General features: G+C 40.4%; 1 protein-coding gene across 2 annotated transcripts in view; it reads left to right on the top strand.

The window, feature by feature from the left end:
* Window positions 1-4,579: 4,579 nt before the first annotated feature.
* Window positions 4,580-26,412, top strand: part of INTU (inturned planar cell polarity protein) — a 48,204-nt gene continuing 26,371 nt past the window's right edge. Inside the window, exons 1-3 of one of the 2 annotated variants that reach the window (XM_068680686.1) lie at window positions 4,580-4,764; window positions 15,036-15,622; window positions 24,479-24,564. In XM_068680686.1, the coding sequence (XP_068536787.1) occupies window positions 4,652-4,764; window positions 15,036-15,622; window positions 24,479-24,564 (786 nt within the window). In that variant the 5' untranslated portion in view covers window positions 4,580-4,651. Of the gene's footprint in view, window positions 4,765-10,348; window positions 10,558-15,035; window positions 15,623-24,478; window positions 24,565-26,412 lie in introns of those variants that run through there. The other variant, XM_068680685.1, reaches the window with a different exon arrangement.

Below are 26,412 nucleotides of genomic sequence, written 5' to 3' on the forward strand. Positions count from 1 at the left end.
ATACAGTGGAAGCAAATTTGGCAATGAACCTGCTTACTAGAAAAGGCAGTATAACACAACATTGAACAACCAAGCGCTAACTGACCAGTTTCATTATAGGTTTTCATCCTTTGTTGTAATGTAGAGCCCCTGCTTGCCTACTACAACCAAATATAAACAATTTTCTATTTAAAAGGTAAACTACTAGGAAAAGAAAAAAAAAAAAAAAAAAACACAGAGGAAAGTAATCCGTAGGCTGTCAAATCTGTTTTCAGATGAACAGAAAACGTGGTCTCTGGTTCATCATTCCTGGATCCCCTCAGTTACCACAGCTTAATGCAATAGATATGTGAGCTTGATACTGAGCTGCCACAGCTTATAGTTTGGCATAACAAAATAAATGGAAGTAGACAGGGGCTTAAGTTAATATGCTGGACTATGAATTGCAGCTGGTAAAATACATTCACAGTGCGTGTTCTGCTGTCTCTGTTACAGGGTAGTTTCATAAGGAAAGAGGTGAGGAAGGATGGAATAGCCAAGAAAGTAACGTTGTGCTCAGTCAACAATTTGCCACAACCCTTAGTTTTTGGACTGCAGTAGGTATAATCTACTTCACTCACAGGTATAACTGAGCTTAAAAAAAAAAAAAAAAAAAAAGCTTTTCCTATGAATTTATCACCAGGACAAAAAAAAAATATATATGTATCACCGGAACAAAAATAAACTAAGAGAGACCAATTCTCTTTGCTTAGCATTCCTAATTTCCATTAAATCCCTACAATCTCGTCACAACTTCTGTCTTAACCAAATGGAGTTACAGTTAACTCACTTCCATGCAAGCCTTGTACTTATCCCATCCTGGGTGTGCAGCCAACAATAGCCCAGAGTTGGCTACATCCAGTATATTGGACTAAAGAAGTACGTGCTGCCTCAAGAGGAGTGCAAGAATAGCTAGGACATTTTTGGGGACTGGTTAGTAATTGTCTAGTATTTTCCTCTCCAAATTCAGTGGAAGGAATGAATAGAGACTATTCCAAAAGATTTCAACCGTCCCCACAGTGCTAACATCTCAAAGCTAACGATATAAACAGCAAATGACAAATAGAACTTAATGATAAGCTGACCTTCATCTTTTGCAGCCAATGAAAGCAGATTACTCTTGGATCCCTGGGCGCACTAAAACTCACTAGCCAGCTCAAGGAAGTCAAATATAGCAAAAGTAGCTACAATACTTTGCTATATAGTACTTTGCTATAGCTAAAGTACTTTGCTATTTCTTTTACATCAGAAGAACCAGAATTGCTCTTAAACAAAGCAAAAGGGCACTCATAAGGCAGCTCAACTGGCAGTAAAAGTACCACAAAAAAAAAAGTACTACAGAAGTTCCACTGGAAGGGAAGCCCAGGCACACTACAATTATTTTGTATGCAGGATGCCTGTTAAAATTCTTTTCTGTTGTCATTGCTCTGTTTTTAACGTGGTTAAATTTGTTTCTTTCCCAGACCCTACTGCTTTTGTTTCTTTGCATTGCAGAACTTTTTAATCTTCCTCCTGTTGCATGTATTTCATTGGACAAGAAATACACTGTAATGCCATATTCTCAATACATAGTTAAATACAAGAGCTGATAGACTTCAAGTGTATCGATGGCCTTCCTTTTTCTGTATCATACTGTACACATGCTAAAATCTTGCACAAAATACAATGCAACAGCACTTCATATACCAGTGAAACTTCAGTCTGTAAGACTCATCTAAAATAATTCTTTTAACCGTCAAAGGTTAAAAGGTTCTGAGTTTGCATAAATTGCTTTTGAGAATGAATCCTTCTAGCTCAGAACTCTCCCTTTTAACTTAAACTTGTGTGCATAGGACATAAATTTATCCAGGGGAAAAAACTATGCAGCTCTGAACGTATACACTGTATCACTTTGGAATTTCTGCTCCCTTTTCCTTTTTCCAGTTGTCATCTGTAAATATTAAGCTTAGCCACACTAAATGTGACATAGTTGTAATTCATATCTAGAAAAACATTCCATTTCATTTTTAAATGAGCAATTTTTAATTAACTGTTTCTCAGCAGCAAAGTGCTGATGAATCTTTCATTTCATATGCTACACAAAACCTAAATCCCCATTTTTCATTTTGGCATATTTTGAGGCACCCTTGATTTATATTTACATGCTTTTTTGGTGAGTTGTAAGCAATTCTAATCAATTCACTATCAATTTTAGGTCAATGTGAAGATATAATATTAGTAGCAGATTATGTTATCATTAAGCCCAGCATTTGGTGAGTAGCTGCAAGAAACTCACAAAAAATGGTCTCCTGTAAGAAGGAACACAGGGACAAAGAAAAGTTGACGAATATCTTGGAAAGGCCTTCTGGCAATGCCATGTGATTTTGATGGTAATCTTTGGTTTTATTGTTCTCTACAAGCAAATGCCAGCCCTAGAAGTGAGTTTCATGTTGTTCTAAGCAAATTGGGAAAACACAACCCCATTGTGTACTAAATTAAACATCTCTGCTCCCTCGGGGCATTAAAAAAAATAATAATAATAAAAATAAATTAATATAGACTAAAGTAAATCTCTGCAGCATATTGCTCTGCTGCTGTTACGTAAGGTTGTTCTCATTATACAGGACTGATGGGAATCCAGTGGTCCAGATAATCTGTTGAAGTCCCAGATTGATGTTAAATTCTAGAGTAAACTTTACTGCCTCAATATGCAGATGTGGGGAATTTGCCTCTCATTTGCCCAGGGAAAATACATGCAGTGCTATCATCTCTAGCTCCTAATCATGCTGCTCTCAGATTCTGAGTTGTTGAAAGCTGATTACTTCAAGAAAAGTTATAAAATATTTCTGGACTCATTAATGCTACTTTCAGCAGCATCAGCTAGTTTTTGCCTTTTTTTTTCACCCCCAATTCAGGATATACACAGGAGTGGACAGCTTAAAATGAGCTCCACTACTTCCTTTCCACCTTCACAGGGCTACTTTTACCATAGCAGACATTCTGTGAAGACATGAAAGTAGCTCTGTTTATGAACAGAAGGAAAAAATTTAACCTTGCCATCTGATCCATACTGCCAGGAACATTTGTATGTAGAACACACTAAGTTTCATATCACACATTGCCCACTGATGTTGTCACCTAGAAACCTGGATTGTGCCTAAGTGGAGTCTTAGAGTAATGGGGATAGGACCACCATGCTATTTGCATCAACTTTCAGAAATCAGGATGTAATATTGTAAAAGGTTCTTCTCACAGTGCCTCCTGCAGAATCATTGTGCTTATTTTGATACTGTACATCCAGAGCTCCTTCAGCCACTGCTACTTAGACCCAAAATTCTGATAGATCCTCAGCTTCCCAAGCAACATAGCCTTGGTGTTGAATATCACAAGAGACGTTTTATGGTCACAGTCCTAGAAAGTACTGCTGCTGTTGCTCACCTCAGCAGATGTTGGTTCTCACATCTTTGACAGTAGCATTATTTTGAGGATACTGCCCTTCTCTTATAATTTCCAGCTGGTATCAAATAAAGGATTTTAAAAAAAAAAAAAAAAAAAAAAAAAAAAAAAAAAAAAGATTGAAAGATACCTAGAGAATTCTAGACACAAACTCATGGTGATCCTGCATTCACCCTCTCCAGTGACTTGTTGCCACCATCTCCTCAAGGCACGGTCTCCAAGAAAGCTGAAACTTGTGCTCAGTGTCATGGCCAAAATCCCATCGACTTGGGTGACAAAACATTCAGCAGCTTCCAGATTGTTATTCATTTTGTATCATGCTAATGGTCCTCCTCTTAATGGTCTTTCCAGGAAACCACGTCATTTTTATGTTATTGTAATTATCTCAGACACAATGACTGAGAGGAACTAAAACCAGCATTGTTAATAACTGATTGCGAGGTCTTATTTGTTAGCAATCTGTTAGCTTCTGTTAAATCACATACAGAAGAAAAGTGAAGGAGATGACCAAGTTTTGTCAAATTCAAAACATTACAGAAAGCTGACCCCTCTGTGAAAGGGAGCATAAATGACGGCTATTTATAAGTAAGAAATAAAAACGGCAAAGATTTGGGTCACACTTTTATACTTTCAGATCTCTGTTCATTCAGTGCACAGTGTCAGTTTCGCAGCTGGGAAATCAGTGAGGAGCCCTGCAACTCTCGAATCACCTAGGAGCGCTTGTAATTTCTATTTTGTGAAAGAGGGAAACAAAGGCTGGATTATTTCTGTGGGGTCGTCATTTTTAGCACCGATGTCTAAGGAAAGTGAGTCCACGGGGCAACTCCACTATTTGAATCAAGAGGAACATGAGTGAGGAAAAGCGGTTTTCTGCCATAGCGGGAGAAAACAAGCTCCAGGGCCGCCTCTTGGGAGCTCCCTCGCCGAGCTTCCCGAGGGCGTGGCGTGCGGGGCTCCGCCAGCTGTGAGAGCAGCGGTCCCTGGGCGGCAGGTAGGCGCCCCGGGCCGGGCCGGGCGACGGGAGGCCGCCAGCCGCGACCGCCCGGACGCGCTCCTGGGCCGCGCTTCCTTTTGCTCCCCGCGGCGCGGCGCCGGCGGGCGGAGCGGGCGGGCGGGCGGAGCGGCGGGGGCGGGCGGAGGGGCGCCCACCTGCCCCCGGCCGGCCGCAGTCCCCGGTGCGGCGGGGCGGGCAGCGGTGATGAAGGGCCCGCGGGCGGCCGCGATGTTCGGGGCGGGCCGGTACAGCATCCCGCGGCCCGTCACCAGGAACCTGGAGGACCTGGACTCGGTGCAGAGCGTCCTGCTGCACAGGTCGGTACCGGCGGCGGGGACTAGGACGGGGACGGGGACGGGGAGGGAGGTCACGTCCCGGGCTCGGCAGGCTCCGGCGCCCCTCTCGCCTTTTGTTGCCGAGGCAGGCAGCAGCACGGGCCGCGGCACCTTCCCCCCTCAGCCTCTCCGGGCTCGGGCCGCCCCGGTGCTCGGCTCTTCCCCCGGGGACGCCGCCGCGGCCGCACGCAGGTGAGGGCAGCCCAGCCCGCCTAAGGCGCCTCGGAGAGGTGGCGGCACCCCGCCAGGCTCCGCCGAGCTGCGGCACTGAGTAGGGGTGTTCACACGGGTAGGAGAGCGACTTGACAGAAACTCTGCTGGATCGGCTCCATGAGCGCTTTGAGTCCTCCTTTCAGGAGAGAAGAAAAAGATCTGCCCTCGCACGCAAGTCCCAGATGGGCGATCCTTAAGTGAGTGTGCAGAAGCACTGCCTGAGAAGAAACTTCCTTTTCCCCTGCCTTCACCATCCCTAACAGGCGGTGTTCCGCGGTACCCCACCACAGAGAAACCTTGCCAGTAAGACCGTGTCCAGGAGGCCAGAACAGGACTTTCCAAGCCACCCTTGCTGCCATCTTTGCGCTGGCTGAGGGCTGCTTAGCTGCACACGGCAAGCACCGTCCCATCCAGCAGTGCCCAACATCAGCTCATCTGCAGTTGTGCCCCTTTCCTGAAGTATTCTCTCTACTGCATTGATTTATTTCCTACTGTAAAGAAAAAGTGCACTTTCTCTCAGTGCCAGCTCCAAAGAGATATTGCTATGGGAGCTAACAGCTAATTAAGAGCTCAATTTCTCCTCAGCTGAAAGCACCGAACTGAATAGTTGCTTAAAAACCATTTCTGTGAGCACTCAGGATGAAAACTGATTGCAGCAAATAGGGCACTCTGGGACCAGTCTGTGTAGCTGCCTGTGCCGCTCTCTGAAGTTGCTTTATCTATAAGCAATAAATGTGCCTGTGTCTTACCAGGGGGTCCTCTGGTATTTGAAATACTGGGAATGCATTTGTTAGTGACTTAACAAAAAATGTTATGCTTCAAAGTTGGATTAAAAACATGCTGCCCCCTGGTACTGCTTGCATGTATACTTTCAGTGTAATGAGTTACGTTTTTGTATTTGAAACAATTTGATGCAGACTGATTGCAAATAACTTTCTTCCATGCTTGACATGCCTGCTATGTGTAGCAGGTGATCCTTAAAAAGCCTGTGGATTTCAAGCAAAGCAAAAACAGTAGGAAAAATCTTATTTGAAATTACAGCTGCATTTCATGTTGGTGGGAACTCAGCCTTCTAAGATTTTTTTCTGAAAGAATGAGATAGGTTAGGTTGAACTGGTGTTCCTGAATTCTTCGTGGCCATCTTCTGTTGTTTCTACTTTCTTCTGAAATACTATTTACAATCCATTTTGACAATCACATAGAGGGAAGCTGATAGAGGGGCTTTAAAAAGATAAAGAACAGTCAATTTATTCAGCACTAGTTTGTTTTCCTATAAAATGTAAATTCTTTTGGTCACAAAGGTAGCCTTCACTCTCTGTGTAGTCTGTTGAAATGTAAATATCCCAATTAAATGACAGTCCAGTATTCCGTTCAATTCATGACACTTTGCTGTGGATCGTCTCTGTATACTGATGTCAGAAAAGCTGTGAACAGAAGATTTAGTAATCACAGTCTTATTCGTGTAATCTTGTGTAAACCTTATTGTAATCACAAAACCTTATTTGTTAAAAGCCTTTGAAAAGTGCCTTTGCCTTTGAAGTAAAGAAAGGTTTTGTTGGTGGAGGGGAAAGCTGTACTCTTGTCATTAATCTTAAACAAAGAGTAACATTCCTGTCTCATTTTTGCTGATGCTGTGCACCAAGGAAATAAAAAATCAATAGGACTCAATAATGATAAGAACTGGAATGGGCAATCCAGTTTTACCATCAGTTTTTCTTCAGATGTTTGAGTAAAGGAGGTGTTAACCTCAAGAAACTTGAACAAAGATGAAAATGTTGTCCTCTTAGTATTGTCCATCTTATCTGTAATACGTCATGGTATGTCTGTCCAGTTGTTAGTAGAGTCTTCTCAGAAATATCAACTGATTTGAAAACTAACAGAAAGAATTAAGCCACAGTAAGTTATTTAGGCCTTACTTATTTATCAATAAAGAAGAGCTGTTATTGAAGTATGGAAAAGGAGAGGGGAAAGCAGAAGGACACTTAAAATGCCGTTGATAAAACTGGCAATTGGAAGAAAGATTCAGCTGTGTGATCCCGGCACATCCAGTGGGATTTTTCTCACAGTATTACTAGGAACTGGTTTAGCCTGAACTGTACGAAAAACAAAACCAAAAAACAGACAGCTGTGAGATGCAGTCGCCAGAGAATTCTCCCAGTGTGCAGCGCTGTTCAGGTAGTACAACTGTCAGTTCTGTTCTTCACCCCCACGGGCATTTAGCAGGGCAGGTACCCCTGAAGAGGAAGGGGAGGTTGCTGACAAAGCAGTGACCCGGGTAGTAATACCCAGTAATTCCTGGACAGTGTGTTGGCACCTCACAGGCATAAACTGGACACTCCTAGGTATCAGGCGGAATTCCCGTATAGCAGAGGGAGCTGTAATTTGCTCCTCTGTACCAGAGGCGTAACGCTGTCCCTATTTTCAGCCCTCTGTTGAAGACAGCATGGCCATATCTGTGATTCAGGCCCAGCACACCTGAATGCAAATCAGTGAAATCAATATGACATTGACAGTGAATTGTGGGCCCTTGTAAATCTGCAAAAATTGTGCCTAACTATACAAAACTAAACAGGACAAGCTAGAGTAATCATAAATACAAATCCTGACTTTCCATGTGCTCTTACAGCTAACTGCTAAAAGAGACTACAATTCCCGGCTCATTTCTTCATCAGGTTGAAAAAATCAGTTGCCAATGTGTACAAATGTTAGGAGTCGAGAAGTAACCATGCAACGATACCAGAATTGAGTTGCATGCTCATTGTTTCTCTCCTTTATTAGAAAGGAGTATATCTCATTGGAAAGTCCTATGCACTGTCCTCTTTTAACTACTGTCTACAGCCAAGCATATGTGTAGATATCAAGATAGACTTATTTTTAAAGCACAATACCTCCTGAAGCAGGTTAAGCCAAAAAGAAACAAGGAACTCTTGTTCTGAAATGAATTTCCACACATGGAGTTAGTTCCTTACAGGAACAGCTAATCAGAAAAACCTTTAGGCAAATATGTTTTTTAATTATCCACTTTAAAATGTTCATTAACCAGCTGTCCAGTAAGGGTGAGTAGAAGTATTGGTGCCAATGGCGGCCATGGCGAATTTTTACCATTTGCTTATTAATATCAGCAACTTAGCGTAGGAGGCACAGGGGTTCCTTAGTGAGAAGTATCAGCCCAACTACTTGGACTGTGTGTAAAGTGTCTTCAGAAAACAAAGTATTTCAAATCTTTTCCTAATATTTATGCACAAGAAATTATGAGCTTTCTTCTTATGGATTGTGTGGGAAAATCTGTGTCTTTGCTAAAATAAAATCCTGCTGTGTGTGATACGTCCTTCAATCTTTAATTGTTCCCACAGCAGCAAAATTCCACATTGATTTCTGAAAAATACTGAGGTGATTCCCAACTAGCAGTAGACTAAAATCTTCCATTATCCTTTCCTTCATGATATGGTTATCCCTATAAAATAGCAAGTGGTGTAAGACTGCCTCCTCCTTTTCGGAGAGCCTATATTTCTCACTTATTGAGCAAACAACTGGAAACAATTAACCAACTCTTGAACTCAGTGAAATTTAACATAACTAACAGGACCATCTGGCATAGACTATCACTTCTCTCCAGAAACACTTCAGTGTGCTGCCATTCACTGTATTAAAAGTGCTTGCAAGTATATGTGGAATTAGGGTGGGTGGGACTGCGTATTTCACCTACCTCTATTAAAATTTTAACTCCTGCAGTATTCCTTTTAGAAAATCCCAACTTATCAGGTGCTTTGGGAAATGCTGCTTATGCAGACTATTCTGTTTTTACAAAGTAAATTGTTTGGGAAATTGGGTACTTCTAAAATATTTTTTCCACCTGTTTTTCTGGAAGCAATAGAAAATATGAAAGTTGATGCATAGCTTGCATTCTGGCAATTGGAAACAAATACGTGAATTTTTAAGAATCATCTACCATGCATGGATTATAGTCTTTGTGTAGAGCATTTTTTGCCAGCTCAGATAGAGGAAAAAACTTATCTTGTCCTAATGCATCTTGTCCTAAAATGAATGAAACTGTACTGGAACAAATTTACTTTTTTTTTTTTTTTCCCTTTAGTAGGGAATATTTCCATCTCTTCCTTTGAATAGATACATGTTGTTAAAATCCACACAACAGTGATATATCTTTGAAATAAGCTCTTGTACTGGCACTTTGTGAGGTGCCACAAGATTTAAGATACGTGTCTCCAACTGCTGTGGTTGAAGCCTTAATCATGGGGGTACAAGTCCAAAACATTCTTGTCTGTTAATTCACTTGAAATTGTATTTATTAATTAACATTTCCTTGAGACAGTTTCAAACACAGGAATTTCGTACCAGAATTCTGCGACTCTTGCAAAATGTTCCAGCACTATAAAACCTCTCTGCTGAAGCTGTGCAAATATCCCACTGAGCAGAGATTAAATCCAACACATTTAAAATATTCCAACAATTATTCTCCATCCCTTTCCTTATTTACCATGTGTATCCTGACAGGTTTACTGACATAGCTACACAGCAAGCTGTCTGCAGGGCTGCCACGGGTCTTGCTTCTCATGCATGTGAATAATCTAAGTTCTGAAAATTGGGTAAGGTTTGGGTTTTTTTGGGGGGTTCCTCTTTTTACTGTGTATGATTTTGCATTTATTGCCTGCATTGACTGCACTAAGGGGCCAAACCATCTAGCTTGTCTGGCTCTGCCTCACGTCCTTGCCCTTCCTCCCTCATTTACACACTGTCCTAAGTAGCCTACAGAGAAGTAATCTTTGTTTCTCGTGACTCTTTAAGGGAGTGTAATAGAGCATAACATAGCGCATGGGCGCGTTCTGCTGCTAGCCCCTTGATGAAAACTACGATCTAATTCAGGTTTCTTTCCCTAAATCGGGTTTTGATTATAAGCAGTGCTTCGGGGCTCACCCCAGGACTATATGAGTTTCATCAATAGCCTCTTTTATGGGACCGTAGCTGGGGCCTCGCCGTCTGAGGGCTGAGCAGTCTGTTCTCCATTACGCTTTCCACACTTACCCGCCGAAAGACTTTCAAGAGACTACTGAGACTCAGATGGTGCTTTCGAGGAAGCGGGGCGGGGGGAGGCTGGGCGCTCCAACGGGCTGGGCTGCTCCGCCGGCAAGCCAGAGAGGGCACGGGAGGAGCTCTCTGTGCCGGGCCCTGCGCTACGGCCGCCTCAGAGCACTGCGGGGCCGCCGGGGGCACCCCGGGGCTCCCCGCCGCCTCAGGGCCTCGGAGGCGGCGCTGCGACCGTTAACGGCCGTTAACGCTCCGCACGCGCCGCCGGCTTCCCGCGTCTCCATAGCTCCGGGCCGCGGGCCGCCAATAGGAGGGCGCGGTGCTCGTCACGTGCGGGACGGGGCGTGCTGCGGCTGTCATGGCGTCCGGGGGGCACGGCGGGAGCGGAGCCGCCGCTGTTGCTGCTGCTGCGGGCGCGGAGCCGCTGCAGGGTGAAGGCGTTGCGCGCGCGGAGGGCGGCGGCAGCGGCGGGAGCGGCTCGTGCACCTCGTGCGCCTCCTCCCTGTCCGCGAGCTCCGAGTAAGGGCGGGGCGGCGGCGGCGGCTCGGGGCTCGGAGGGTCGCGGGTTCGAGACCCGGCCGCGGCGGGGCTTTGGAAGCGGGGCTTGCTGTGTGGTGGCGGGGCGGCGCTTAGCCTGGCGATAAAGGGTTTTGTTGTTGTTGTTGTTTTTTCTTGCTTAGTTTTTAAACTTACAACGAGGGGCCTCCCTGGCCCCTCAGTTCAGGCGTGTATTTCCAGTTCTAATTCACGGCGCTTTGTCGGGGACGTTGTTTTCGTTACGTGAGAAGAAAAAAATAAAGTTTTAGTGGGAGAGCTTTGAAGGGTGTTTAAATATAGTTTGTTTTGGGCTTATCCCGCCCATCTAGCTCAGAGAAACAAAGCTGTTGGAGGTACAGCCGTGTAACTCCATGGCTGTTTATAAGCCACAACTCAGCAGTGACGCATTTCTGCCTGAAGCCGTGCGTTTTTTTGGTTTCGCGTGCTTTTCTTTTCCAATGGTTTTATCTAAAATACCATCTTCCTGTCATTCCTCACATGTTCTGAAGATCAAGCTGTGGTACAGTTCTCCACACAGAGCACAACATAAAGTACTCCTGTACACGTTGAAACGCATCGTTTCTGTCACTGCACCACAGAACCATGAGACCCTAATTTTAGGCCCAACAGTTCCTCCTGTTGGCATAGATACCCCTGTAACACTCCAGCCTTCTAAGTTCAGAAACAAGAGTGGGGTAGGATAGGATCTGTAGTGAAAAAGGAATATGGTTTTGCCAAGTCGCAGGTACAAAGGTAGGTTTGGGAGCTATTTTGAGGTAATGGCATTTCTTCCTCTACAGATGAGCTGTGTGTGGTTTCATAATCAGCTGAATTTGGTTAAATTAAAGAAAAGTTGTTAAAAGTTAGTAATGTCCAGAATAAACTTCTGATGGTTGAACTGATGGTGCTCAGTAGTACCACAAATGTGGACAAAAGTACGCTGAGGAGCACCAAAGAGAGGTCAGAAATAAGGGTGATAGGAATACCTGACATACACAGCTGTGAAAGCAGTGTGTTACTTTTTTTAAATAATTTTGTCTATTTTAAGAATTTAACATTTGCTGTCATTTTTGCTACTTGTGATGGATCAGAGCCCCTGTAGGCAGCCATAGCTGTGAAGAGGATGGCAGCTCTGTGTGTGCCACACTGGTGCCTCAGTCCATGGCTCTGCTTTGTCCTTGCTTAGCCAAATGCTGGGGAAACTGAAGATAACGATCTTCCGCAGAGTATCGTATGGGTGGAATTTAATCATGCAGTGCCATAAAATATTAAAACCTTGATTTGTTATCTTCATTAGTTGCTTTAAAACAAGGCTCATAGATATTACTGCTTATGAGTTTCTTTGGGTGAAGTCTTCTCTTGCTTCAAAATCAGAACTCAGTTCCTTCATTTCTAGTGAAGGTGTATCTCTTGCCGTGAATGTACAACTTCAATTTGCATAGCTGTTCAGATGTTCATTCCCAAGAAGAAATTCCTGTGTGAAACTGTTCTTATAGGTACGCAGGTCTTCCAGGTTGTTAGATCTCTCATGGAAGTTTTCAGACCTGTACAGGAGCTCAGTTTCTTGTGTGCTTGTTCTGGCACAAGGCAGAGTGCGAGAAATTAGATTATTTTTTTCTCTTGTTTAAAGTAATTGTGAAATTGTAGCATTAGGTAACAAATGAGGAGTGGCTGAGGGAGCTGGGCTTGTTCAGCCTGGAGAAGAGGAGGCTCAGGGGCGACCTTATTGCTCGCTACAGATACCTTAAAGGAGGCTGTAGAGAGGTGGGGGTTGGCCTGTTCTCCCACGTGCCTGGTGACAGGACGAGGGGGAACGGGCTAAAGTTGCGCCAGGGGAGTTTTAGGTTAGATGTTAGGAAGAACTTCTTTACTGAAAGGGTTGTGAGGCATTGGAACAGGCTGCCCAGGGAGGTGGTGGAGTCACCATCCCTGGAAGTCTTCAAAAGACGTTTAGATGTAGAGCTTAGGGATATGGTTTAGTGGGGACTGTTAGCGTTAGGTTAGAGGTTGGACTCCATGATCTTGAGGTCTCTTCCAACCTAGAAATTCTGTGATTCTGTGAAATAAATAAACATCCTACATACAGATTTCTTGTTTCAGACTTTCCTCTATTTAGGTGCCTCTAGGGATCTGTATTTGGAAAGTCATAGCTCCTTTTTAGTGTGCCTTAGTGACAATGCCTTGAAGGAAAATAGTTTGTTCCCTTACGATACGTTCTCCATTCCCTGTGGGCTTATTCCTGTGGAACAATTTTACTCTGTGTTTTCTTCCTTGACAAGCCTTCGATCTCCTTCTGTTTGAGTGGACCAAGTGTGATGCTCCTACACATCCCTTTCTTTTCTTTTTTTTTTTTTTTTTTCTTGGACCATCAAATAAAATAGATGACAAGTGGAGAACATCATTGTATGAACTGATATCCAAGTTGAAAGTTTGATGTCTACCCCAAAGACCACAATCCCATATGAAGAAGGAGTAAAAATTTTGTCATATGTCACAGGTGTTTCTGCTTTGTTGGTTTCTAATGTTCCCTTCATGAACCTTGTGTTTCCCAGTTTTGCTTACGCATGCCAGAATGCAGTAACGTTTTTTTTGTTTGTTTGTTTTTTAAAAAAAAAAGTAAGTAATATGCTGTCATGTTATTTCTTACATTCTACCTTTTGCAATGGTAGATCAGATAAGTCTGTCCACAAAAGCCATTAGGTGTTGCTATCATTCTGATACTTCCTTGAGTATTTTACTCAAGACTTGAAGTAAGAGCTTGCAAGCAATACAAGCTCTGATTTACTCATGGCCATAATGGCATCAGGAGTAGCCAAATTATCACAGGAGGCGACTTTTCTTCAAGAGAAAGTGCATGATGAGTATTCCTGTCTGCAGCATCCTTCCACATCTTTGAGTCTCTGGAGTTTCAGGAAGAGAGTATTAGCAACATGTGTTTGTTTTTTTTTTTTTTGTATTCTTTTTTTCCAGCAAGATCTTCCCTCTGAGCCGTTAAAGGTGCTGTGATGCAGCATCCATATGTAATGTTGGCTGCTCAGCTAAGTTCTGAAGCAGTATCGTTAATCCATGTATTCAAATTATGTGGTAATACTATGGTTTTAAACAGAGCTTGCTTCCTCTATTCAGTAAAAGTACCTAGTTCTAGTACAAAGTGTTTGAATGTACGTTAACGTCACACAATTAATGGTATTAAGTATTATGTGAGTCTCTATTCCGTTTTTTCCTTGTTTGATTTTTATCAGTGCAGTCTCAGATTTGCAGAACAGGAGATGTGGCTGTCATTAAGTCAGTCCGTGCCGTTTTCCAGGGGCAGGGAGTTTGAGCTGGTATTGTCTGTTGGTGGAAATCTTCCATGCAGAATATCCCAGATGTGCTTACACAGACTGCTAATGCTGATTCTGTGTGTCCGTGAGATCAAAAAGCTCTCTAATATTTAGCTTTAACGTTTTGGTAAATTAAAACAATGATTGCTCTCCCTATTTTGACTGCTGTGATCCTCACGCTCCTCATGTACTAGTGCTCTGTGGTTCATCTTGGAGTGGGGGAGTTGACAATTTGGCCTGTTGCCTCTTCAGCTATCCTTTTTTTCCTCAACCAAAAGAGCATGATTTCCTTCAGTCTCTTTCCATTTAAAACATGTTTATAAACTACTTATTACTTGTTTCTGTGCTCTTGTTGCAGTTACTACATCTTTCTTAAACTGTTTGATCCAAAACTGGACATGGTTGACACGTTGCCATTGCCAAATTAGGACAAAAATGTTCTCTGCCTTGCCGATGGCGCTCCTTCTAATACATCCTGCACTTGCCTTGCCCTTGCAGCAGCTTGATGCTAGTGGCTTAGTGATCTGCTCCAGCTGCAGGAACTTTCTGTAGCAGCACTGCCTATTTACTTTTTTCTCCTGTGTTTTTGTATGTGAGTTTGGGTATACTAATTTTAAATGTGTCTTTAAAAGTGTTACCTGGATTTCATCTGTTTTTTTGTTATGTTAAGATTTTAAAATGTTCTTTACTTTCAATGACCTTGCAGTACAAGTCTCTTAAGTGTGTAAGGGGAAAAATAATGGGAGAGAACAAATAGGGTGTGTTTCTTTTTCTCAAAGCCAAAGCCCCATCGTGTCCATGAATATAACCACTAATTAAAACTTGTAACGCTTTTGCTTGCTTTCAGTAAAGACAGCACTTTTTGCAATGACTATTTTCCTGTAAGGCATTTGAAGAATCAATTTTAGTATCTGGGAGGAATGTCTTTCCTTCCTATATCCATCATCTGTCCTGGAAGAGCTCCTATCTTCATGGCAAACTTCAAGCTGCTAAGCTTCCAATACTCAAGAGGCAGCGTAGCTTTTTTTTGCCTTGCACTCTCTGTATTCCCCTCCCCACTTGGAAGTAAGCAGATGTCACTTGCATAGCAGTCATCCTTATCAGAGCTATCACTGATCATTCTTCTTTCCTTCCCAGTGACCTTGAGCCTGAATGGTTGGATGGTGTCCAGAAAAATGGGGAATTATTTTATTTAGAAATGAGTGAAAGTGAAGAAGAAGCTTTACTTCAGAACACCTGTCCAGAAATACCAGCAGTGAATCATGTCAGGTTTCGTGAAAATGAAGCTGAAGTTATTCAGGAGGGATCACGAAAAGAAAGAAAGTATGAACTGAAGAAATTGACAAAAATATTAAAAAAGAAGAATCTTTTACCAAAGCATTCTGGTAAGAAAGGGAGTGGAAGCTGTAATGTGCACTCCACTGGTCCTACTTCCATACTGAAACACCAATCCACTCAGAAAACAGGTGTCACTGTTCAGCAAAAATACAAAGATATATATGTTTATGTAAATCCCAGAAAACTGTGCAGTGCTGGAGAAGATGAGCAGCCAAGGCTTCTGGAGGCCTTGGTAGGGATTGTCCATCAGTCGTCATGGAGCAGCAGAAGAGCAGAAAAACAAGGCAAGAAGGATAAAGTCATCAGAGGAATCAGTGAAGAGAAGCTTGTAGTGCATGGTTTGGTGCCAGGTAGTTCAGCAATGAAAACGGGTCAAATACTGATTGGTAAGTAATCAAATAAATGCACTCTTCTTTAAAATAAAGTTTGTTTGTTTGTTTTTTTGAGAGACAGCTGACTTGAATATTCCCAGGATGTAAGTATAATTACAACAACTATTTTATTAATTCTTGAGGTGGTATTTTAGATAAACATCACTGCGTTGGATGTTTTATTACCTATTCAATTTTACTGTATTAGTGGTTTCAAGAATATGTGACGTAAACCAGAAGGTGTTAATACAGCAAGGAGATGGCCATCCGTTTAGCCTACAAGGAGTGAGCAGCTTGAACTTAAGAAAAACAAATACTTCTGCTCGCCTTTACTTAATGCAGAATTTACTTTGTAGATAAGTGAGACTGGGGAAAAACTTTAGTAGGCTAAAAACTGTGTTTTGTATTCATTCTTTTTTACCACCCCTCTTAGATAAGATGCTTTACTGAATATCCATTAAGTGGATTTTGAGACACAAAAATGAGGAAAAAGCATTGAGTGAAGTATATTCATATGTTATAGACTTCCTTTGTGCACAGCCTTGTGTGGATATTCTTCAGTTTAGCAACAGCTCCTTCAGCAATTGTGATCAGACGGCTTCCAAATATTTGGAGAGGCTGTAGGCCTGAGAAGGCAGTGAGCCAGTGTAGCAGCTCTCCTGTGTGCTGGGTTGGCTCCTCAGATACTTCCACAAGCTGGTACAACTAAGTAGTCTGGCAGAAAACTAACCCGGAAGAAATATCACCTGTCTAGTTTCTGATGGTAAGTTAAACTGGGTCACAGAAGGTCTGACAAGCACCAGGGCTTGAATGACGCAAAGGAATGAACTTCTGTGGCCAGCAGCGAAGGAGCAGAAGCAAGGACTCCCACCTCTAGCATCGGGAGGACACTGAAAGGACTTAGCACTCATGAGCCCCCAGTGTCAGGGACAGTAAATGTGAGACAGCTAGCCTGCATCTCTAAAGGGCAGGAGATGGTTAATTGCCCCTGAAGCTCCTTCCTCGTAAGGAGAGAGCAAAGATGTGATACTGGGTAGAAGATCATGAAAATCTTAATAATGTAGTAGCACAAATCCCACAAAGTCAGCGTGAGTGCGTTTGAAATTCCAATGTTGTGTGCATAAAAAGGCAAATCGTGCTTTGACTAGCTGATTCTCCTAGCACGTGTTTTCAGTAGGGATGCTAAGGAATACTCCAGAGGGAAAATTGGATAACTTTCAAATTTTACCAGAAAGAACTGATTAGTCAAGAAGTGGGGGATGCGGAATCAGAGGAGGAGGGAGGGAGTTTCAGCTTCATCTGCTGTGCTTAATATAATGGTATTTAACCCAATTAGGGTAATGGTGGGTATTTATAACCTGCAAGTTAATTTGGGGAGACAAATTTTTCTGTAACTACCTGTTCATAAGAGCAGCCATGAAGTCAGGGTGGTGTAGGCAAACATGAGGTCCAGGAGATAAGGCTAACCTTCTCTGTGATTCATCTTCATCTGCAGCATTTGATGTTTCCCAGAGCTAACGAGCACATTAGGACAATTGTTTGATGTATTTTTTTGTTTTGTTTTAAATAGAAGAACACTTAAATTAATCTAAGGACTCTAGCAGTGTAATGTGTGTAGGGTTGTCGACCAATATTGCATTGGTTTTACATGTTGGAAAGAAATATTTTCAAGCATACTATAGTTACTCAGCTTGTAGTTGGGAAAATGAGCTGTGTTCTGTGCCAATGGTATAAAGTATATAATTTGAAAGTATTTTTATGTGAAAATTATACATCTATAGTGAACACTGAGTACTCTAAAATTTTTATGTGGTGCCTAGAAGCAGAGAAGCTTTGCATAAATTAGATGCTTAAGTTTCAATGCTGTCAGCATAAAGAATACACAGTAAAAATAATTTTGTTCCTGTGGAAAAAAAAAACTGTCTGGTTTACTGTCTCTGCACTGCACATCAGAGGATGAGATAGTTACAATATACACCCAAAGCATGATTTAGAAGCAGTTCTAGTTCAGTAGATGGCCTCTTCACATCTTCTCAGATCCTCAGAGGATCTGAAGATGGACAGGAAATTTAACAAAAATACAGGAGAACTTATAAGCTTTAGGAATTCTGTTCTGAATTTTGGAAACATTCAGTAAAGAAAGCTGTGGTCAGTCTAAAATGAAAGTATTTGCATAAATGTTAGTGATTTCTGGAGCTGTTGCAAATGAGAAATACCTGATCAGTGCAGCATGATGCCTGCTGGCTGGCTTAGGTATAACTTTGTTCATCTTCATTAACTTGCAGCTTCCTGCTTTACTTTTAGCAACCTGTGAGGGATGGTTGCAGGCCATTTTTTGTGAGGGATGCAGGCCATTTTTTTTTCCTTTTTTTCTTTTCTAAAAGTGGGTACGAAGTATGTTTCCCTCTGCAGGAGGCTGGGATTGTGCCTATGGTGGCTTCCTTCTGCCACTCCTTGCTCCTGACTTCTTGTTTTCCTTTGCTGCATCAAGACTCCTCCACAGACCGTAGTCCTTCAGGGAAGGGATCTTCTGTGGACCACAACCCTTCGCCTAGTGACTGCTTCACTTTCTTAAATAGACTTGGGCAGAAGTGCCATGGGCTCCCATCACTGGGCTCTGTTTTGGGTGCATCATGAGTTGCTTCAAAACTGGCTGTGAGCAGTGACACTGAGCTCCTTCCAAACAGGTCACTCCTGCAGCACCCTGCTCCCAAAATCCTGCCAGGTGTGCTGAGGAGAGTGTTCTAACTCTCCCGTCTTAACATCTGAGCTCTCTAGATTTCCTCCCCACGACTTGTGTTTGTGATACATAAATAATCAAGTTACTGATTACCTGATATTTTCATTAGGAATTCAGCTGATTTATCAGCAGCAAGTATGTTAGCTATTTTAGTGGCTGCTAAGGTTGAATCAGGAGAGAGACTAAGCACTCTTGTTTTTTTAACTTTGAATGACCAGTTAGAAAATGGTTATTACTTTAATGTTTTTAATAGAAATAACGGCTTTTTTTCCCCAGTAAATAATCATTTTCCTCAGGTGGCTTCTTCAATTTATTCTGAAATGTGTATCCTGTACAGCATCGAACACTCAGAAAATGAAACATCTGTTTATTATTTGTGCAGTGCACTTTAACTTTTTTAAGTTTGCATATGGAAGTCGTAAGTCTTGTTGCTGTAATTTATTAACCAAGTAGAATGCAGCCGCTGACCATATGAAAGTAAATAAAAGTTTTGTAAGCCAAAAAAAAAAATGACACTTTAACTCCATAAAAAAAAAATGGCACACTATCTATGTGTCATTTTTCAGTTTGTTTATTTATTTATTTACTTTAACAGCCCAGTATCCATCTTACATTTATGAATCAAGCAAGTCCTCATAGTTTTTTTTTAATATTCTTGCTGTCACTTCCATTTGTGTTTAAAAAAAAAAAAAAAAAAAATACAATTACTTTTATCTCATGTTCCTTAAGTGTCTTTAGTATTTTTGGAGTATTTTTTCTTTCATTAATTCATTATTAACAATATGCCAAGCCTCATCTGCTGTGTAAATCTTTCTAGTTTCATCTCTAACTGTATCTTCAAAGATAAAAAGCCAAATACTCACTTAGATCCAGTCAAATAAGGGTTGTAATAGGAAATGCCATTATAATTTGATTTCCTCCCCTCTCTCAACATCGTGTTGAAACCTATCCAATTTACAGCAGGGGATACTTTCTGTAAATGCTGATGATGGCCATCTTTACTGTGGTATAAATGAAAAACTAATTTGAATGACACTGAAAATACAGAGAAGTTCTTTCACTATCAGAGTACGATCATCACCCTCTTTGCTGTTATCTTTTGTTCTTACTACATTCATCGCTGAGGATCTGAATGCTTTGCAAGAATTCTCTCATCTGACCTGTAGGCTCAACTGTCAAAAAGATGTGAGCACCACCTAGGGAGAGGGATTATTCCTGAAGCATAGTGAAGATGGACTATAACAATCTGGTTTTGAACAGCTATCTAAAAGATGCAGGCTACTGTTACAAGCTTCAGTTGAAAGATCCAGATCCCAACCCCACTTACTGATGAATGGCTTTCTGTGGGGTTTTAGTAATTCTGTTGGTGTTAGGAGGGAGGGTTATTTATTTCCACTGAATAAAGAAATGCTTAAGTAGTAAACTTTGCTCCTTTCATTTGAATAGTACAAACAGTTTTTACTCTTTTGGAGTACCTCTGCAGTTGCAGAGGACTTGAACTTTGGACCTTCATAATATCTGAATTTAGCAATTGGACACAGATCGCTAAAACAGGCTGTTGTCACTGGAAAGTGGTGTGTGTCTTTTAAATTTGTGTAGTACAGACAAGTTTCAAACAATAATCCATCTACAAAAGAAACCTGCAGTCATCCTCAGACAGTCAAGGTAAATACTGTTTTTTGTCATTTGCAGAGGATGGAGCTAAGAGTTCTGGCAGAAAAAAGTTCCTGAAAGGACCCCAATACTGTGAGAGTTTGAGATTTTCCGTGAGAAATTGCCATATATGGTGTACTTGTTGAAAAGGCTCTCCAAGGCGGAGATGCTGGGCACACAAGACAGAAATACAGAGCTTGTGTAAGCTTTGCTGTGCTCTCACTGTGGAGTTTGGGAAGTCGTTTATGTTCTTTTAATCTCCTCTTGAAGCATAACAGCATTGGTAAAAGCAGCCTGTTAACATATAAAACAAGTAATTGATCTGGCTTTCTTCAGGAGAATGTGTTCCATGCTTTGCCTTTTTTGGAGAGAAGTATGTGAAGATTTATAAGTACTTCCACTAAGCCGTTACCAAGAACAGAGAAAACTAAATATCAGGATTTCATGGAAAAAAGTGTTCTCAGTCCTCTCCCATGTAAACCGCATGCTTCTGATTTTTTAATTCAGCTAAAAATGTTCACTTCCCATCACAGTGTGGAAGTGGTATTCATTCATCAACCCATGCCCCCTGGTTAATGGGAAGAAGTTCTGATTTAAGAAATGTTGCAAGAGGGTTTAACTCTATGGAATGGATATTTAATCTGTGCCTCATGGGGGTAAAGTGATAGCAGTCCTGAAATAAACATTTTAGGGATGCCATACTTTTCTGAACTTTATCTTTTTACAGATGGGGAAAAAAAATACTTTTTAAACCAGGTGTTTGAGATCAATACATGTTGTTCTTAGGTAATAATGGGTGGATGTGAGAAATCATTTTCTTCTCAACAGAGAATGAAGAGTGAATAATGAATACAGGAGCAAATTCCTGATTCTCTTCTACATGCATATGTTCCATCACTCTAATAAAACTCAATTCTGTTTGCCATTGGATGGAGAACATGTAGAGACATCTAATAGTTTCTTTGTGGACTGAGAACAATCTTTAAAAAAAAAAGGGATAAAACGTGAAAACGTGATTATTCATTCTTCATTACTCAACTACAACAAAAACTTTATTCCTATAAGAGAAGGATATATATTTTCTATAGCTATCTTTACTGACTGAAGGTTTGATATCCTGATGCTATCAGAAAAAAAAATGTACATCTTCTATTGCAGTAGCTCACAGTGTCCCTAAAGATGGAACTGAGACTTTGGTCTAATGTTCTTCATCTTGTAACATATATAATGGTGATTTTCATGATAGGCAATAACAAGCTTATGCGCTGGTAGAAATACAAGCCAATAAGAGCAGGTCAAGTGCTATTCCACAGAACATTTTATTCTACAGTATAAGTTTTGTATACAATGGTTAATGAAAAAGCTAAAAAAAAAAAAGGAAAGTTTTACATTTTTGTATAACAAGTTTGAAAAGACCATTTCAAGGAAATGTCTGCCTCTTGTCTGTATAAGTATACATGTCTACTGCAGCAAAAAGGATAAAGTTCACTTTGATTTCTGTAGGTACAAAGATTTTTTTTTTGTCATGTTAATAGAGCACAGAAATAATGGGACAATGTATTTGCAGTACCATCTGTACAACCTTTTTATCTCTAGTGAAATATCTTTCTGCATCTGAAATTCAGTTATGTTTTAGTCTGGGAAAATTTGACTTAACTCTGCAAGCTATCAACCTCTTAAAAAAAAGTCATGATTCTTTTTTGATCAACTGAAACAATTGTGAATATCATTTAGCCTTTTATTTTGTTTAACCTGAATTGCTTAAATGTGAATGAAGTTAAACTTTGTATATTTGTGCAGTCTTTTTAATAGTTTTATGTAAGAGTGTAAGTCACTCACACTTCTAAGTTTTTCATGCTGCTAAAGGGGACTAAACATTTCTCAGCGAAAATGTAGAAGCAAGACTAACAAAGGAACTCTTGCATATATAAACTTTCACTGGTGTTAATTATCGCACTGGGTAGATCTTGTGGTCATGTTCTGCTCAAAGATGCTCTGCGTTCATGTATTTACATACTTCCTATTGTGCCAGTGGTGTCTTTCAATTCTGTTGTGTTTGGTGAAAAGAAAAGGCAAACATCCCCACTCCGATTCTGGAAGGTCATACTGATAAATGTAGCTTTTCTTAGTTGTGTGTCAAGTTGCAGTTCTGTAATACTGATACTGCATTTTCTGGCAAAATGAAGACAGCCTCATGGGATTGCCTTGGCTGTGTCTTCTGGAAGGCTATTCCATTTATCGTACATGATCACATTTTTACAAATTGAATGGAATAAATATTTACTGTTCCAATGAAAGTTTTACGTATATACATTAGGTGTCAAATGAATAAAAACCATTTTGAGTATATAACATGTAAATATTGATGGATCTTCTTCTTTCAAAGTGTATTTGTATATTCCACCCTGTGAGATGTGGTACAAAAATATTCCCTAAGTGCTAAGGTACATGTGTCTTCACTAAGTGTATGCAGCTGGTTTGAATGCCGTTTTGGAGCAGGGGATTAGATGCTTAGACTGTTGTCTTTGCAGTACAATTCATAATTTCCATAATGAAACAAGCAGAATACAAACAACTTTTTTTAAGCAGTGCTCCAGATTTCCAGATTAGTACATATGTTTCCTCTTGTATTTGCGAGCCATGATCTTAAATATATATGGTACTACGCTGCTCTTCAACAAAGAACTTAGTTCTGTTTAGAATTTCTTGTTATATTAGTGCAGCCTGAATGCTTCACTCGTGACTGCTCGTTTTCAAGTCCTGGGGTTCTGGCTTGGGCTCCCCTTGTTGCTCTTCAATGATGTTTAACTTCAAATTTTCCTGTCTTGCAGTTGTCCTTGTGTTGAAGATTCACTAGGTGAAAACTTTACTGTGTTGTACATCTAGAAACACAGAGGTTAGGGGGAGAGTTACTGTTACCTGAAATAGGAAAAAGGAAAAAAAAAGAAAAAGTCCTTCCAAATAGGATTTGCCTGTTGCAGGTATAGCTGAATGCTGGTACTAACTCTGGCAGTTTTTCACATGTCCTGGCACTTGAGAACAGGATAGGTGTCATGATAGCAGCTTCTAGCCTGCTAAATATGTTTTGGAATTCCTATACTAAATGGATGGAGCATAAATGTTATAAATGTAGGTACAAGTAACAATAATACTGTGAACTGAGGAAATACATGATATGGGAAATACATAACATGAAATACCTTTAATTTGTATCCTTTTCTTACTGGAGCTTCCATTTGCTTTGAAAGTAGATGAATGTCCAAAAAAATCTATTTTTTACTTCTTACTTTCTATTCCTTTTGTCAGGTCTAACTACTTTTATCCTTTGAGATTCTTTCTTAGCTTATTATTTTGTAATTTTTTTCCTCATCGATCTCTGTTTGCTTCCATACACGCTCCATGGTTAAACGATCTGTTTTTTCGAGGGGGATGAGGCAGAGGTTATCAACTAACGATTACTGTCATATTTCTCTAAAATATTTTCCTTTACTTGAGGTAAAGAATCTATTTGATTTTTGTACTTTCAGCGTGAGGGTGGTTTTTAAGTTTGTAAGCTTTACTTCAGTAAAGCTTCTCTTGGCTTTTATTACTGTGCCTTTAATTTTTCAAACCCTTTCTACTTGCACTTGAAGAATTTCTCTGGGATCCTGTTTTCAGATGCATTTTCAGTAATGGGAAAAGAGTCAGATTTCAGAAAACATGAGATGTCATTAGGCAGGAAGAACTGGCAGCTAAAAGCATGAAGAGGGCTGACTAAGATACCACAGAAGAGGGGAAGGCATGGGAAGGAAGAGAGCACTAAATTGTCATGTGGCTTGAGAGATGAAGGAGGTGTAGGCATGAAATGAGGTAGCTGTGACTAAAAAGTCATGAAGATGAGTGATGTTTCACAAGATGACCAGCCAAACTAACTGCTCACCACCACCATAAAATAAGGGTGGCCAAAATCTATTGTACCTTGCCTCTGCAGTCCTTGTTCTCTTTTGCTAACTCTAGTGCTTGTTAGAGCATCCGGGTTACAAAAAGTACCTACCAGGGGAGTGAAGAGCATTCTGCCAGTTCAGGGAACTGAGCTGAGTTACTTAGGTGCACAGGAAATGCCAGGACTGCTTCGAAGAGAAGGGCTATGGGATGGCGAGATCCTCTCTCTGCTAATCCTTGAAACCTCTTCTGTAAGCAATGGCCTGGAGCTTGTCAACTGCACAGAGGAAGAGTGAGTGACAGAAGCCTGAGCAGAGGGAAAAAGCTGTGCCAGGTGTTTTTGTAAAACAATCAAGTGTGGCAGCTAGGACTTGGAAACATTCAGGTAATAAACTTGTTTCTAAGTACAGGAAATGTTGCAAGTAGATGCAATCCACTTACTTGCAGTAGGTTAGTTATAATTGGATGCCATATTCATTTTTAAAACAAAACTCTGTTTGACTTTGTACTGTGGTGTAACACCCTCTAATTTTTGCTTTTGTCTGTTTTATCTCCAGGAGATGCTCTAGTTGCTGTAAATGATGTTGATGTGAATTCTGAAAACATAGAAAGGGTTTTGTCTTGCATTCCAGGTCCGATGCAGGTACAGTAGTTGAACATTTATTGAATATGTCCTTTGTAAAAATGCATACTATTTATAGCTTTTTTTCCTTAGGAACAAGAACTTAGGTGGTCTTGCTCTTAGATGGGGAAGGTCTAATCTTTCACTGACATCAGTGAAATGTGCAATCTGGCAGTAGTGTGTATGAAGCAAGATATTGATGTCTAGCTTTCAAATAAATAAATGTCAGCTGGAGACGGGTAGTGGTATTGAATGGATAGATAATGTATACAGTGCTATTTTCATCTACCTTGGATAGACAAAGTGTCAAAAAATGTCTGAGTGGCATTTTTTGTCTATTACTTTTTTCTTTAAATATTAATAATTGCCATGCAAATACTTAAAACTCTATCAATATAAGAGAATCACAAGAGTAAAATTAAAATTGACAGTGCTATTAAAGATATCTAAAAGCATTTAAATGGAGAAAATGATAGTTTTCACATTTAAATAGAAAAAAATGAATATTAAAAAGCCTTGAGATTGTGTTTAAGATCTTTAAAAATCGAAGTGATTGAAATTGATATTAAACAAACAAAAAAAAAATGATGAAGAATGTCCTTTCCCACAAGACCTACTGCATGTATCTTGTCTTCTAGATGAACAATTATTTTGGACCTATAATTTGGAGCTATATAAGCAATAAAGAATTACATAGCTATTCAAGAATTAAAACAGGAGAGTATTAATTACCTGGGATGTTAGGAGCATAAAGTTAAGTGGTTTTGAGTTATTCTGCTGAAGTCCACTTCACTGGTGAAAAGGAAGACAAGGTAAAAGTTGTAACTCGCTAAGAGAGAGAACAGGTTAAAATTAGTGTTTCTTACAGTAGGTCTGTAACCCCTTGGTAATTTTCTTCAGATATGTATGAAATGATAATAATAAAAGTGTTTTTCTGTCCCGAGATAAAAAGAAGTGGGAATTTTAGGTTTTGTTATACATGCCTCTGTTGACAATCGGCTCTTAAGTGCGTGTAGAACTGCATCTGCAATTGCAGTGAGATTGAGTACTAGTATGTCAGTTCAGGAAGCTTTCCAAGATACTCGACAGCAAGAAGCTTGCCTAAGCTACCGGAGTTGTGGTGAGGTATTGGCAGAGCTCCATGGCAGACAAACCTTGTCTTGCCTGTCTTTGACCAAATATGGAGCTGGTGTAAGTATTGTTAAACACAGAATGATTAAAGAAAAACAGAGATGATATAGTTAACTTAATTGTATCCTTGCTAGATTAGAGGATATATGTTACTTGTTGCTAAAATGCAATGCAACCCTTTGTTTAGTAGTTATTTTTAATGCAACATTAACATTTACGTTGTCAGTAAATTTGTCAAGTAGACAGTGATTACTTGAAACGTATAACTGTTTGTCATGTTGGCTTTCCAAAACCTTCTATTAAAGTGCAATTATTCCTTTTTTTACTGTGCAATTTCAGTCAAGCCAGAAGAGTGATTGCTGAAATAGACCGATGGAGAATTTAAATACGTGGTTCTGTTTTTTTTTGCGGTGTAGAACACTGCGTTCATATTGCTGAAGAAGCAGAGGGTTGTTATTTCTGAGATTTAGTAATGAAGACAGCTGTTACACAAGCAAAATTGCTAATGTATTGTCATTCATTATACACTGCAAAAAATGATTTCTCATTCATTATACATTGCATGTATCTAAAAAAAGATGCACTTTAAAGAATCTTTAACATAGTTATAAGTTAACTAAATAATAAGCTGTGTCACTGTTCTGTGGGTTTAATGTTTAAAATTACTGGAAGTAATTTAGAAAATTACATACAAGGCTTCTCTCAGTTGCAGCAGGTGGTATAACTTCTCTCCTTATT

The sequence above is a fragment of the Anas acuta genome, chromosome 4, assembly GCF_963932015.1.
Source record: "Anas acuta chromosome 4, bAnaAcu1.1, whole genome shotgun sequence".
Lineage (NCBI taxonomy): Eukaryota > Metazoa > Chordata > Aves > Anseriformes > Anatidae > Anas > Anas acuta.